Source organism: Aspergillus steynii, assembly GCF_002849105.1.
Source record: "Aspergillus steynii IBT 23096 chromosome Unknown P170scaffold_4, whole genome shotgun sequence".
Classification (NCBI taxonomy): domain Eukaryota; kingdom Fungi; phylum Ascomycota; class Eurotiomycetes; order Eurotiales; family Aspergillaceae; genus Aspergillus; species Aspergillus steynii.
In genome coordinates, this window is record NW_020194401.1 from 122,346 (window position 1) to 137,722 (window position 15,377).

At 50.0% G+C, this 15,377-nt stretch overlaps 4 protein-coding genes across 4 annotated transcripts; all 4 read left to right on the top strand.

Annotated features, from left to right (window-relative positions):
- Positions 1 to 733: 733 nt before the first annotated feature.
- On the top strand, positions 734 to 2,255 carry P170DRAFT_425671 (uncharacterized protein; the record flags this gene model as incomplete). The annotated part of the gene is made up of 3 exons (XM_024847655.1): positions 734 to 1,125; positions 1,282 to 1,397; positions 1,582 to 2,255. 3 exons carry the CDS (start codon positions 734 to 736, stop codon positions 2,253 to 2,255), a joined length of 1,182 nt encoding a protein of 393 aa, XP_024703935.1.
- Positions 2,256 to 3,090: 835 nt separating this feature from the next.
- Positions 3,091 to 3,597, top strand: P170DRAFT_425672 (uncharacterized protein; the record flags this gene model as incomplete). The annotated part of the gene is made up of 1 exon (XM_024847656.1): positions 3,091 to 3,597. The coding sequence occupies one exon, from the start codon at positions 3,091 to 3,093 to the stop codon at positions 3,595 to 3,597; it is 507 nt and encodes a 168-aa protein (XP_024703936.1).
- A 2,879-nt stretch (positions 3,598 to 6,476) lies between these two features.
- On the top strand, positions 6,477 to 7,988 carry P170DRAFT_436444 (aquaporin-like protein). The gene is made up of 4 exons (XM_024849156.1): positions 6,477 to 6,814; positions 7,008 to 7,562; positions 7,631 to 7,701; positions 7,761 to 7,988. Exons 1-4 carry the CDS (start codon positions 6,568 to 6,570, stop codon positions 7,848 to 7,850), a joined length of 963 nt encoding a protein of 320 aa, XP_024703937.1. The 5' UTR covers positions 6,477 to 6,567; the 3' UTR covers positions 7,851 to 7,988.
- Positions 7,989 to 10,053: 2,065 nt separating this feature from the next.
- Positions 10,054 to 15,219, top strand: P170DRAFT_464335 (P-loop containing nucleoside triphosphate hydrolase protein; the record flags this gene model as incomplete). Its single annotated transcript, XM_024852235.1, has 4 exons — positions 10,054 to 10,274; positions 10,509 to 10,755; positions 10,802 to 13,300; positions 13,351 to 15,219. 4 exons carry the CDS (start codon positions 10,054 to 10,056, stop codon positions 15,166 to 15,168), a joined length of 4,785 nt encoding a protein of 1,594 aa, XP_024703938.1. The 3' UTR covers positions 15,169 to 15,219.
- Positions 15,220 to 15,377: the final 158 nt, after the last annotated feature.

The following is a 15,377-nucleotide window of genomic DNA, read 5'->3' on the forward strand; positions in this document are numbered from 1 at the left end:
GGAAATCTTTGTGAACTGATGTTTGGTGCACTTGGAAACAGTGTGCATCTGGGAGACCACGTCTAGGCTTTATACAAAGACTGGACAATCCCTGAGCTCGGATGCTGCAATTCCATTCTACCATTATGACAGCTTAATGCTGACTATTATGCACCGACTTCTAATTAATACGTGCCATGCCCAGTGTGAAGCCCCTTGCTAGATCCACTCACGGTCGCACCCGAACCCGAAAACGAAGCCGAACAGACGCCGTCTGTCTGGGCCTTCTTTATACCGAGGTTGTTTGGCTGCAGTCTAGGCATGATGGGCAACAACGCGGTGAATGTAGAGAAACGCGCTGAGTCTACTGCCCCGCATAGTCGTTCTGATGTAGCCCGCATTACTGACTACTGTCATGGTTCATTGTGATTTCGCAGCAGCATTGGTTTGTTTTTTGTTTGGTCTTTTGTCTTCTGCCATTCTTTTGTCACTTACTCATTACACTGGCTTGTTCCTGAATATCTTTGTTCTCTACACCAGAGACTGTAAGACCCATCCACATGCCTTCCATTGAATGACTGTCAATCTTCGACAACTTCCTCTGCCTTGCCCTTGGCTGTGAAGTATAAATCCAATCTCCGGCTCACATTGTCGAAGATCATGTCACTGGCCTGACTATTCTTGACCATTGCGCTGCAGAGCGCATCCGAGCGCATCCGATCTAAGAATAATCAGCACAGAAACTACCAGCAACATGGAACGTCAGGTACATGTCCGAGTCGTGCGTCCTAACGAATACCCAAATGAAGGTCCTGACACTAAGCTTTACATAAAGTTGAACTTCTGCCTTTTACAACCCTACTTCCGCGAGCCTGTTCGTGAGGACCAAAAACAATGCATTGCGATGGCCATCATCAAAATTCTCAAGGAACGTCTCGAGGCCTGCTGCGTAGAGGAGAACCTGGAAAACCACAAGCATACATGTCATATTGTCCAGATGACTTTCGATAGAGCCTTGAAGCCAGGCGACGATGTGGAAAACGTTGAATTTGTCTTGGGTATTTTCCGGGAAGCTAAAGAGCACCTCAAATGGCTGTCTCGCGTGGCATGGGCAAAGCCTATATTTTATCCTTTCGAAGGCCCGGGGTATAAGCTTGAAATGCTTCCGCGCGCAGCGATCGCCGAATGTTAATGTAATTTTTGCATTAGCAAGGTGGGCTGGCCCTAGCATTATACTGAGATTTCCGTAACCTTAGATCAGTTTGAGGTTGTGAAATTTGATGCTCTTGATATTTTTTGAAGACCCCACGCAGTCTCAAACAACCCAGCAGTGCATTCCCTCTATCGTATAACCAGCAAAACACATCTTCTCAATATCGCCTACTGTTACAGGAAGTTTCAAGTTACGATTGAAAAATGTAAGATAAACCCTCGAGACTTATTCTTTCTAGAACTGCTCAAACTGACATTGTGATATAGAGCTCCAGAGGAGCCTTGTTGTGAAGGTGAAAGTGCCGGATTCAACCCGTTCGATGAAGCGGGAAGTTTCATTAACCATCGATTTCTCTCGATAGTCTCCTAAAGTGATTTCTTTCTCCGCAGTTTTAAATACTTGCGACAGTCCCCACCCTAGCTACCCATTCGGCTCTTTTCCAGGCAGCTGCCGTCCTCCGATATCGCCCTTTGTAAACTACCGCGATAATCGCCACCCTACGAGCGCGACGGTCAATATGTGCAACTGGCTCAGGAGGGGTTCCACTGCAGAACAAGATGAAGAGCAACGGGCGCGCGATGTGGCTCGCGCTGAGGCCCGTGAACAACGCGAGCAAGAACTCATGAACACCGCCTACGAAACATTACTAGCCCAAGATCCATCGCCGCCTCGCAGCCTTGTCGGAGTCCTGGTCTGTTATCCTGAAAATAGCAGGTTCAATCTTAATAGACGGCGTGATGTTGGCCGCTACCTTCGAAATGCTATCCATGACCGTGTTCATGCCCGCCTCCCACGTTCTGAGCCTGCATTTCATCTTCATGAGTGTCGAATCATGGCGGTGATTCTGAAGGACGACGGCAGATACCCACAGACATCTCAGGATTTCATTAATCACCTGAATCGGAGGGCTCTCGATGCTGTCAATGCAAAATTGGTTCCTAGCCATCCAAACCATCGAATCCAATATTCATTCGTCACAGATGGTCTTATGCTGGCCCTGGTCCGTCTTCCGGTTGAAAGTCGTCGGAACGGCCTCGCTCTTCGCTTTTTTTCTTACCCTTGATTCGCATCCCTGAATTGCTTTATGTGATTCTACATAATGTGCAGCCTTTTACGACTTGGTAATATGAATTGGATACCTTGTTACGTTGTTATTTTCTGGTAGCAAAGAAAAGTCTGTTGTTCGCTTTTGGTTCATGTAGCATGTGGCCAGTTTGAGGGATAAACTCGGCATAAATTTGTTAATACAACTTTTCACTCCAGAATGAGATTTAGCATCAATACACTAACCTAATGTTTCATGAATTATCTTCCTAGTATGGATGGCTTCTGTAAAATAACGTGTAATTTCATTCGAATAGGCCATAGAAAGGTCATGTTCCAGAAGTGCAACCTGGAATGTCTTTTCACGCTGCCTATTCGTTGACGCACTTCTTCTCCCCTCTAATAATTTTCAGGCCACTACAATCAGTCTTTGCATACTGTCAACTTGAATCCGAGCAATTCCGCTTTAACTCTACCGTTTTTCTCCAGAAATATTCCACTCAAGCACTATCCGTAGGTCGAACACAGGCTATTAGCTTCAGCTATTTTAATTGAATGAGACAGAATGCAAACTTAGAGGAGGTATAGAAAGAGGAGGCTCCAGTTATTGCACACATTGAAACGGAAGCAAGCAGTAGTTTGATGGCAAGTCATCAGCTTTAACCTCTGGCACTGAACCTACCTGCCGGATGTTTTCTGACATCTCTATTTGACGTCAGATACATAAATATCACCTTCTGTCTTCATGTATCAAACCTGGCTACCAACGTCCAAAACTCTTCTTTCAGCCTTGCATCATTCAGTATTTTCTACCCTTGAGTCACCTCGATTTGATTCAACAACGCCTATTCGCCATGTCTGCCCTAGAGATCTTCGTCGACCGAAACGCACTGACGGACCACGAGCAAGAGGAAAGAAAAATTTGGAAGGTCTTGGAACATTGCCCAGATGAGGAGCTATGCGACGATGATTTCGTCCTCATCGACATCAACTTGTATCTCGACCAGACTGTTCCACTCAACGGTCTAGGCTCGCTTGCCAAAGCCATTGGTGTCGAACTGCGCGACGGCCAAATTGTGGAAGACGCCCCAAGTACGAAGAACGGCCTTCCCTGCAGCGTGATCGTGATGGCGTTCGAGCTCTATGCCCCAACCAATCTTACTGACAACGAAATTCAACAGCGAGCACTTTCTATTGCGATTGACGCGATCTTACCCTTCGAGAAAGATGAGTTCGATCCGCCTATTGAGTATCCCTACGAGACAAAAGATTTCTGTCTTTACCTGGCAAGAGATGCGAGAATGAATACAGGTCTTGAGGACGGCTTTTGTCGCTGCACTATCAAGGGAGAAATCCATTAAAGTCTTCTAGCCATGCAAGGTGCATATAGGCTGACTGTATTTAGCCTGTCAGCATAACCAATCGAGTTGTTTTACTACTGTGAAATTCCCTATATCCATAGTCCCGTAGATGTAAGTCCTTAAAGTGATTCCAATTTAAGCCTTGTGTGCTACCATATTTCTTTTGTTCTGATTTGTTTTCTTTTCTTCCAATTTATTTCGTGTCTTTAGTTGCCGTATGTCTATTCTAGTTGTCAACATGTGTGCAACAGCTCGCGCCACCCGGAAGATACCACGGGAGATTTCCGGAATGCCATCCCAAATAAGACGGAAATAATTCAAAATGTTGGAAGAAAATATGGTCTGACGGCTCGGCATCGCATCCAGCCGTTCGGGGTTTGTCCCCGGTCACCACAAATTCGGGATTGAAGCTCCGCATCCGCCAATCGGGCATGGTATGAGACTTTATGCTGTCAACAAAGTCAAGATTGGTCATATTACCTATTCCGAAGGCCATGACGCATAAGAGACTTGGTGTAGTCCCACGTGCTATGCGTGCTGCCTTGAATCGAGGCCTGAAGTGCTCAGGTGAAGCCTCCATTCGTTGAGATGGCGCAGATGTTCATTGACTGCGCTTTATCGTAATGCTTTCGGTAAACCAAAATAAATATTGGTCAATTGTTGCTTCTATTTTCCTATGCGTCTCCTGTGACACAAGGTCAAGATTGTTGAAAGAGAAATTGCGGCAACTAAGCTATGGCATCAATGACCGCCATATCTGAAAATCACCTTATTGGTTCAATTCCACTATTGCTCTGCAGCGACATTGTAGCCTGAGCAATCTTGAGTAACCGCGTTCCATAGTGTCTGGTGCTTCACATCCCTGAACCACGCGCCTGAAACAGTAGAAACGCGTTGATCTCAGACACTCCTCTCGGCCGAGACACGCATTCCATTCTGCAAGGAGGCCAACCGGGCATCCCCTTTTTTTGAAGACCAAACCATTCTGTTATCCAATTCTTCACTCTGGTCTCTTCGGTCAGTCCTTGTGAAAATTGAGCAAAGTCTACATCAGACCCTGATATCGCCACATTTGTCGAACTCTCCCGGGTAGTGTTCTTTTCTGATGTCACTATCTATCAGCTTCCTGGCCATATATACCCAACAGTCAGAAAGCAGCATATTTTTTAGTAGCTAGCACCCCTCTTTAATCGGGTCCCATAGCTTATAGACAAATCTTATCTTCGCATAATTATAAATATTATACTAAAAGAGTAATTTCTTATTTTCCCTATTCTCTTTTTTCTAAATAGTACGGGCTATTTTCTCCCCTTGACTCCGCTCGTATCTTATAAAGGTGTTTTTGCAAAATCCTTTAAATTCTCTTTTCTACTTCTTAGTATTATCTAGTGGGTTGTTTTGTTCCGCTTAGACTTGTTTCTTTTTAGTTTGCTTTATTTTAGCTTGGACATAATAGATCCATGGATCATGGAGTCTTGGATCTGACTGCGTGGCAGATGGGCAGTTGCCTGGGCTGCAGAGGCCTCAAGAAGGACTTGTGGAGAGTACTCCGTAGCTTGTTATAAATCATTGGAGGGTTCATGCTGCGTGGCCAGTGCACGGTTACCTGAACAAAAAGCTTGATTGAATGAGGGATTCAAGAATGCCCGTCAGTGGCCAATGTCCCTGCACTCAGCCCAGGAAGCACTCCATGAGCGCTCCATGACCAGTCATCCGAATCAACCCGATCACACTGGCACTCAGCAATCCGAATGAGAAGAGTCCACATTGAATCATGTTTCGGAAGTGGACCTCCAGCAGGCCGGTGTCCATACTTCATACGGCGTATGTGTCTCTCAAGTAGGCTTCTGCATTTGATCTCCAAGTAGCCCCCAAACGGCATATCGGATGTCCGACATGTCAGCGGTCTCGGCGAAACTATCACGAAATATCCCGTAGAGAAATCCACGCGTGCCAATTATTCCGCCTGTAGCAGGCAAATCAGCACTATCGTCAGCGCTAAACCGAAGTTCAACCGCGTCATCGAAGGTCGACGGTTAACTCCGAAGGCCGGAACCGGAGCGGGAGGCATGACCGACCGAGCCCTAAAGCATCACGACTTCAATATGACATGTTGCAGGACATGAGCAGAATTTGTCGACCAAATAATAGATTCAGGTGCTCTCCTGGACCTACCGTTCTCCTGGATCGGATAATGAAACACCAAAGACGACTGGGATTTGTCCCCGGGGATGTACCTGGCTTGATTGCTATTTGCCCCTGAGTCCGGTCTGTGATGGATTTCTCCACATTTCTGGAGTCTGGATCCTTTGGCCCGTTCGCTGATTGCTCGAGGAAAAGGAAAATACGGAGTCGGCGGGTTCCATTTTTTTGCGCATTCGGTCGAGAGATTCAGAAATCACAGAAAATTCTCTGCGAAATTCGCATCGCCAGTCCTCCGGAAGAGTGCCGGACATGAGGTCACCGAACATCGCTTCGAACCACGGCAATCAGTCAACTCGGTAGAATCGAGCGTCTTCGCAGCCGCCCACTGCAGCATTAAAGTATGGCCCGAGGGCGGCAAAGCCCTTTGTCGTCGGGTGGCGCAATCTGGGTCCTTGGGACTGCGATAACCCCGAACTCGATCCACCCTAATTGGCCGCCCAGTTTCGCTGGACATAATTGAATTTGCCAACGGTTTCTAGAAGGTCAGCTTTATCTCGCCAAGAGCCCACGAGAGACCCGCAGCAGACACGGATTGCCGAGCCGAGAAAGCAAATCACGAAGTCGGAGGTGCCAACTGTATCTCGTCGGTTCGGCGCCAGTCGCAAGGCTGGTCGCGATCATGAAACCCCATCCGGGCGGTCCCGATGTCTCTAACCACATCCTGAGATAACTATCTGACATGGTATCTCTGACCACTGGTTTTCTCCTTTCTCCTCCTCCTGAAAACGCCATCTTATCTCCAGCGCCGGAATTGACCTGCCCATCATGGTGGCTTATCTCCCTGAGTACGAACACGATGAGCAGCAGGGACAATTGACACCGTCAATTCCACCCTTCGCCGGCCGTATGGGTGGAAACCAGGATTTCATCGTTGACAGGAACGATCCACGGAATGAGAAGGTGTTGGAAAAGGTGCCCGACGCGGCGCCATGTATGACGCTGCAAGAGGTGTTTGACTTTCGCGGATTCCTCAGTGCTGATCTATGGAAATTTGCACTCCTAGAATGTGTTGGTAAGGATACCTGTGCGGTCTTTATATACCCCGTTCCTTATCTCGACGAATTCGCCCCGTCGAGATAACCATCTGAAACCTGAAACCTAATGCAACTACCCAACCACTACCCAACCCTATCTCCCGCCCCCTGGTCATTCTTATCAGCAGACATGCAGATAGCAGAGATGGAAAGCTAACGCGGCCCAATCAGCCAGCATGATGAACGTCTTTATCACCGCGTGGGTAACAACACACGCCCCATCCAGCGACGGCGCCCCTAAATCGCAGGCCGGAATCTACGCCACCCTCACCTTCTTCTCGCCCCTATTCGGCGGCATCACGAATCTGCTCCTCACCCCGCTGTTAATCTACACTTTCTCCCCGTCCAGCGGTGGGCACATCAGTCCCACAATCACGCTAGCCACCTTCTTTGCGCGCATCATCTCCTTCCCGCGCATGGTCCTGTACCTGGTGGGCCAGACGCTGGGCGGCGCATTGGCCGGGTTTGCGCTTAACAGCGCATACGGCACGCGTAACTTTACCGTGGGTGGATGCTATATCGATACGGGGCTGGTTCCCGTGAAGGATGCGCTGATCATCGAGTTTATGGCCTGTTTGATCTTAATTTTCTTGGCATTCGGGGTGGCCCTGGATCCGAGACAGGCGAAGGTGTTTGGGCACGCCACAGCCCCGTGGTTTGTGGGCGTTGTGCTAGGCGTCGTGACCTGGGGAACGGCATGGACGAGAGATGGATATATCGGCGCCAGTGAGTACCTCTCATCAATACAATCGTCTGATAGATGGTTTCGAGCGAAGTGGAACTAATAGTTTCAGGTGTAAATCCCGCCCGATGCTTTGGTGCCTACGTGGCGTCGAGCTTTCCTGGCTACCATTGGATTCATTGGGTATGTTTTCTTTTCTATTGAGTCATATCGGTCTCGGTCTTGATCTAACCAAATTACAGGTTGGTCCATTGGCGGCTGCAGTGGCTCACGGTCTTGTATATTTCATTGACCCCCTTTGGAAAGATCCTCGGTCGACTCCGAGTTCCTAGTTACCTGACTGGCTCAGGCTGTCTGTTTATTGGTCGCCAATAGTGCGTGTATATAGTATTATCTGAACCAACAGTATCTGTCGGTATGTACAATAGGCTGGTAGGGCCGTACAATTTAACTATTACCTCCACTAAACATTATACGTGTTGTTGTTCATAAAGCTATGGATGTTTTGCGAGACTAGGTATGAATGGGATCAAACTGGGGTGACAAAAAGCCTTAGAGTTGTGACGTCTTTCCTGAGAAACTGAACCAGATCAGAGTGATGTCCGAAGTCAGAGACTCTTGAGTAATCATGCCACCAATTTTGCGGATAACTCTCTAGATGGCAAGCTTCGCTGGCTTGGAATTTACGATAAAAACTTGGTCTTGTGGCTTGAACTCGGTTGCCTCTTGCATCTCATATTGGAAACTCCGAAATGGCTTCGCCACCATGTCTGTATCATTCACTCGGCCGGGCTCGGATTGTGCGATAACAGGATATTCAGACGCCTGATAAGAAAGATTTCATGATGAATGATTCAAGCATAGTGTGTTTCACGACAGGTAGGTGGCTGCTTACTATGTGCTCACTGCTTTTGACATTGACTCGAACAACCGGGTCTATATTAACCTCCATCCCTCGGTAAAACAAAGCGATATTTTTTCATCAAGCCAGTTCAATATTTTACTGCCAGTCCTTTCTCTATTACGCCTTACCTTTCTCTAGTCAATGCGTAATAAAAGAGGGATTTGGATACTGATCCGGTCTAATCTGTCGGCATTCGTATCCCATCCAAGAGAAATTTTAGCATCTTCATAAAACCTCAGCCAGTGATCAGTTTGGTCGCTCATTCCCTTCGCAGGTATGCCAGCACAGACACGCAACTTACCCGGCGTTGTTTGCTTCCTGCATATTATTCCATCATCGACCAGAGTTTCCACAATCCAAAGCAAGTTCTTCGCGGGTGCACGACGTCTCCCGGATTCTCGAGGAATTCGTTGAACGGATGGAAAGAACAGTCCATTCAGGGGAAATCGTCCGGTGGTTTTCAGACTATAGACATGAATCTATCATATAGCTGTAGTCTCGTACACAATTACACCGAGATCACCTGAACCACCAAACCCTACCCGGTAGGTCTCAGAGCCGAAGGATTGGCAACGATTAGAGCATCCTCATCCTTGGCCTGATTTCTGATGAGAAATATGTCACTTCCAATTGGATATGGAGACGAGACACATGCAAATACATGTCACGATCCATGGTCCAGGTGCGTTGCTTGTCCTACCCTACAAAAAAGGCGCCCGGGGAGTTGCAGCTGTCCCCAGATTTCGTGTCCACGGTAACCCAAATCATTTTCTTTGTTCGGATTATTGGCACGAGAGAAGGATTGAGTGGTTTTTCAGGAGACGGCGACTTCCATTGAGCTCATTGATCGCTCAGGTGGCCATTAACTGCCGACAGATATTGCTCGAATTCGGAGCGAAGGTAGAAATCGAGTAACATGATCTAGCGGTGAGTCTGAACCACCTCAATTTGACGCAGACCCCAGTCATTTTCAAGGGGTAATATAAACGAGGAAACAGATAAGGTGGTGCTACCATAGAAAGCATAGTGTACTACCAAACCTATCCTGGATAGCAACTAGTTTGATTATTTAAGTCTATCAGCAAATTCCTCTTTCGACGTACGTGTTTCGGTATGACAGGTTCGGCTCAGAAAGCCGGTTCCTCCAAATATATATTTGGTGTCCGCAGGCTTTTCTCCTCATCATACCACAAGTTGGGGAAATAAATACAACTAATTGAAGGTCTACACAGTTACTACAAAATCCGAAAAGGACACTCCGTAGTGGCGGGTGAAATATATATTATGTATCTAAAAAGAGTTCGTCCTGGTTTCAACGGAATTGGGTCTCGATAAGATTCCGCTTTGTTAAAGAGATTTGACCTGTCCATGGGAGATACGCCAAGAACCAACGGTCAGACCATTATCGCAGCCAGTCACCAGCTGGCCATTACAAATAGCACCGTATGCAACCATCCGAAGCAGCGACGACATCGTGGATTTGGACGGGGACTAAAGCCTAACCTATCGGAAGTGGGCCGCTGTGCATGATTGGAGTAGGCGAAGTCCGTTACCAATAAGGGGCGCAGATGACATGCATGCATGACACTAACGGCTAGAACGGTGCGCGATGACAAGACTGGGGCAGCACGATGTACAAGATGGGGCAAAAAGGGAAAAAAAGAGACATCACCGATTTTTTTGTGGCCTGGAGTCCTGAGGCCAAGACGGAAACTGCCCGTCTGCGGACGCTGATTGGCTGGCGCGTGCGGTTGACGCGGCCGGAGCCAATCAGCGGGCGGGGAGCGGTTCTGCCGCGGAAGGCAGCAAGGCGGAAGGGCGACGGCAGGGATGCACGGGAATGCGGCAGGAAGTGAGGAATGTCCTGCAATTCTCCGTCCGTCGTGGCTGCAGCGCCCCCTATTCTCTCGCGTCTTTTTCTCCTTCAATCGCTCTGCCTGTTGCTTCTCTCTCTCTCTCCAATGCCAGACCAGATCTTATGAGGAATGGCATCAAATCCGGAAGTCCTGTCCATCGTGACGGGCGTCTTGGTCCTGGTGTTTATTGTCGTCAGTAGTGTGCCTGCTGTACTGAAAATCACTCGGAGATTAGAAAGGGATGCTCAATTCATTCGCCTGGACGCGTCGCCCATCACCAAACCGGGGTACGAGGATGAGGATGGGGAGGCGCCAGAATCATCGCTCCGAGCCTACTCGGATACCTGGCAGAAGGTCGCCATCGCCATATTCTCCGTGACGGGATGGGAATTGTCGTTGGCGCTCGCCATTCTGTCGCTGCAAGCCAAAGACAAGAGCTTCTTGATTGTGCCGTTTTGGCTTCAAATGGGAGGCTGGGTAAGTCATCAGCTCCATGAGAAATGACTGCTGCTAACCGACAAAGATGATGCAATGTATCCAATCGACAGCCTTTTTCATAGAGCGATCAACCGTGGAACGGTATACGCTCGGCCTCCACGCCTTCTGGGCCAGCTCTCTTACCCTGGTTATCTCCGGTCTCAACATCTTCATCCCTTGGTGTTACGGCAACGATGTCAACATTGGCCGTGCATCAACGGGACTTCTCATCAGTCAAGCAGCGGTAGCAGTGATACGCGGTCTCTGTTGTGTCCTGATCCCGCGTCGACCCAATGTTTACTACGACGGTCAAATGGTCGACCAGGAGTTCACAGTCAGTGCATTCAACCGATTCACCTACACCTACGTCAGCAGTTTACTCCACTACACGGGACAGAACAAGAATCTCGACGTCGATAGTCTGCCGAAATTGCCTTTTGCAGCGCGTGCACAGATCCTGCACGCTCGTTTGGAACAAACCCGGGGCACGCTGAAACTCTGGAAAACGCTCGTGATGGGGAATGTCCGGCCGCTGGTTCTGCAGACGATTCTCAGCGTCGTGACCTGTGTTCTGGGATTCGGACCGCAGGTGGCTCTATATGGCATCCTGACGTCTCTGGAGGGGAGGTCAACCGAGTCGGGCCCGGTGACTGCGGCATGGCTTTGGGTGCTTACCCTTGGCTTCATGCTTGTTCTGTCCTTGGGAATTGAGTCCTGGCTGTGGTGGCTGATCTACTCGCAGCTGTGGATCCCGATATACGAGGGCCTGTCAGCGTTGGTGTTTGCCAAATCAATGCGTTGCAAGGACGCGAAGCACCTGAAGCCGTCCAAGAAGGAGGGAGATGAGGATGAGGAAGACGAGCAGGAGAAAAGCAGACAGAGTATCATCAATTTGGCCGCTGTGGACTCTAAACGGATTGCTGATTTCGCCACCTTCAACTATCTCATCCCGTCATGTCTAATGAGACTGGGGATTGCTGCCGCATTTCTGGTTCATCTGATCGGATGGCGCAGCCTGCTGGCCGGTGTCGGTGTGGCTGTCCTGGTTATGCCTGTTAATGCGTATCTGACCAAAGGGTATACGTCGGTGCAGCAGGAGCTGATGAAGGCGAGCGACAAACGGACTTCTGCCGTGACCGAGGTCCTCCAGGGTATCCGCCAGATCAAGTTTGCAGCTCTGGAGCAGGAATGGCAAGATCACATCACCCAGAAGCGTGAAGCCGAGCTGAAACTTCTGTGGAAGACAAGCCTCTACACAACCGGTATGGTCTCGGTGTGGATTCTAGGGCCATTGATGCTCTCGGCTGTTTCCCTAACAGTCTACGCCCTGATCCATGGCGAATTGTCTGCATCGGTCGCATTCACGGCCCTGTCGGTATTTGGCAACCTGGAGTCCGCCTTGGCTAGTTTGCCCGACTTGCTATCTCGTGCGATGGAAGCCAAGGTAAGCACCGACCGTATCGACAAATATCTCACGTCCGCCGACAAGGCTCCCCACACAACGGATGTTGAGGAGATATCGTTCGAAAACGCCACACTTGCATGGCCGGCAGATGAATCGAGCGAGGACCAGAAGGACTGGGAGCGGGATGACCGATTTGTCCTGCGCCACTTGACTCTACAGTTTCCTCGGAAAGGATTGAGCGTGATTGCCGGCAAGACGGGTTCTGGAAAAAGCCTTGTTCTTGCCTCTCTCCTCGGTGAATGCGATGTTCTGGCCGGATCAGTGGCAGTGCCACATTCCCCCCCTCTGGACGAACGATTCGACCATCGAGCCACGCGCGACAATTGGATTCTCGACTCTGCCATCGCCTACGTGGCCCAGAACCCATGGATGGAGAACGCCACGATCAAAGACAACATTCTATTCGGATTGCCCTATAACTGGTCTCGTTACCGCAAGGTTCTCTTCGCGTCCGGCCTGGAGAAGGATCTGACGATGTTACCGGATGGTGAAATGACCGAAATCGGGGCAAATGGAATCAATCTGAGTGGCGGCCAGCGGTGGCGAGTCTCATTTGCGCGTGCTTTGTACTCTCGTGCCGGAATCCTCGTCATGGACGACATCTTCAGCGCGCTGGACGCGGAAACCGGTCGACACGTGTACGAGCATGCCCTGACAGGGGAGCTGGGTCGCGATCGAACTAGGATTTTGGTCACACATCACGTTGGGCTGTGTTTACCTCGGACTGACTATTGCGTTCTTCTCGAAAATGGATCGATGACACATGCAGGCTCTGTGGAGGAACTGAGCAAGATGCAAGGCCTCACCGACGTCCTTCACAACCTGGCTACCGAGAGAGCGGCCAAAAGGCAGCAGGTCGACGAGGAAGATGCGGTGTCTCGACGAAAACGTTCCTCCGTTGGCCCTCCTCCAGCAGCCGGCGATGAAAACCATCGGAAGTTTACCCAAGACGAAAAGCGAGAAACGGGTGCGATTTCGTGGAGCGTATACATGGCATATGTGAGCAAAGGGAATCGCCTGCCGGTGTGGGCGCTGACCTTCCTTGCTTATGCTGTGTTCACAGCTCTTCTCGTCGGCCGCGTAAGTGTTCCATCCTGATCATCTATTGATGTAGACTAACATAAAGGTAGTCCTGGTGGGTAAGCCTTTGGACAAGCTCGTCTCATACATCGTCACATCCGGTGCACACCGTCAGTTTATGGCATCATACCCTGAGTACCACCAAATCATCCATCGATCCCGACCTCGTCTTCTACTTGAGCGTGTATGTAGGCATTTCTGTTGCCGCCTGTGCGGTCGGAACCCTTAGAACCCTCTCCCTCGCGTTCGCATCGCTCCATTCCTCTCGACAGATGTTTGAGGATCTTCTCGCAGTTGTCTTACGAGCGCCTCTACGATGGTTGGACACGGTTCCTCTCGGTCGGATTCTCAACCGGTTCACTGGAGACGTCTACATGCTTGACTGGAGGCTTGCCTACGATCTTGGCAATTTGGTGTTCAAGATCCTCGAGCTAGTAGGCATTATCGTTGCGGGCGTTATGGTGTCTCCAGTGATCATGGTCTTCGCTGGGCTGTTACTCATTGTCTGCGTTCAAATGTCTTGGACCTATCTGGGTGGTGTACGCGAAGTCAAACGACTGGAAAGCACCGCGAAAAGTCCGGTCATGGAGCAATTCGGCTCCAGCCTAGTCGGGCTGACGACAATCCGCGCGTTCAACAAAGCCGATGTGTACGTGCGCCAGATGTACGAACGCATCGATCGACATGCGCAGGCCGCATGGAACCTCTGGCTGTTCAACAGATGGCTGGGATTCCGCATGAGCATCGTGGGAGCCATCTTTTCAACTGCCACGGCAGCCTTTGTTGTTTACGTACCGTCAATTTCTGCTGCTCTGGCTGGGTTTGCCATGAGCTTTGCGCTGCAATACAACTACGCTGTGGCCATGGGACTGCGCTTCTACGCGAACGTCGAAATGGACATGAATGCAACGGAGCGAGTGCTGGAATACTCAGCCATGGAGACCGAGGATCAGGGAGGCGTCGATCCTCCCGCAGCATGGCCGACCCGAGGACATGTTGAATTCGAGGACCTCCAGGTGGGATACGCCCCTGAACTCCCTCCAGTACTAGACGGGCTCAGCTTTACCATCGAGCACAACCAACGGGTCGGCGTAGTCGGACGCACCGGAGCCGGCAAGTCCTCTCTCACCCTTGCTCTATTCCGATTCCTCGAAGCCCGACAAGGTCGCATCACTATCGACGGACAAGACATTTCCAAAATCAAACTGCAAGCTCTGCGCAGCCGACTCGCCATCATCCCACAAGATCCGGTCCTTTTCTCCGGCACCGTGCGGTCCAACCTCGACCCATTCCACGAGCACACAGACCTAGAACTCTACAACGCGCTCGAACGCGTTCATCTCCTCTCCTTCGAAGACACCCTCACTCTTGGATCGCAACCCAGCAGCCACGACCCCCTCAGCGGCAGCGACACATTGGCCTCATCCTCCGCCTCTTCGACCGCCACGAACACGCCACCAAAACCGGCCAATGCCTTCGCCTCCCTCTGGGCCCCCGTCTCCGAAGGCGGCTATAACCTCTCACAAGGCCAGCGGCAACTTCTCTGCCTAGCTCGTGCCATCGTCTCGCAGCCCAAGATCATGATCCTCGACGAGGCCACCTCAGCCGTCGACATGGAGACTGACGCGCTGATCCAGCGGTCAATTCGAGCCGAGTTCGGCCGCAACAGCTCTTTGCTGGTGATTGCGCATCGCCTCAGCACGATCGCCGATTTCGACAAGATCCTCGTCATGGATGCCGGACGGGCGGTTGAATTTGGGACGCCGAAAGAACTCATGCATATAAAGGCCGGTGTGTTTAGGAATTTGGTTGAGAATAGTGGCGAGAGGGCAGTGTTGGAGGAGATAATTCTTGGAAAAGGGAAGTGATTTATGACTTGCACATGGAGTAATGTGTATATTCTCTTGGTATCTTTTGGGGAGGGATAATTGTCGTTTTAGCGTGGATCAATTCTTTGCTTGTTGATACAATTTTGAGACTGAGAATGAGACTTTTAATTCCCATAATTAATTAGTTCTGGCGTGGCCACGGCGACACTCTTCCATTCCTAGCGTTTAGCCTTTGCCATTGAGCACAA

Coding starts and splice junctions, on each gene's coding strand:
- P170DRAFT_436444 (XM_024849156.1), top strand. CDS start 6,568: ATGGTGGCTTATCTCCCTGAGTACGAACACGATGAGCAGCAGGGACAA. Junction 7,563..7,630: donor AGATGGATATATCGGCGCCA/GTGAGTACCTCT, acceptor TAATAGTTTCAG/GTGTAAATCCCGCCCGATGC. Junction 7,702..7,760: donor GCTACCATTGGATTCATTGG/GTATGTTTTCTT, acceptor ACCAAATTACAG/GTTGGTCCATTGGCGGCTGC.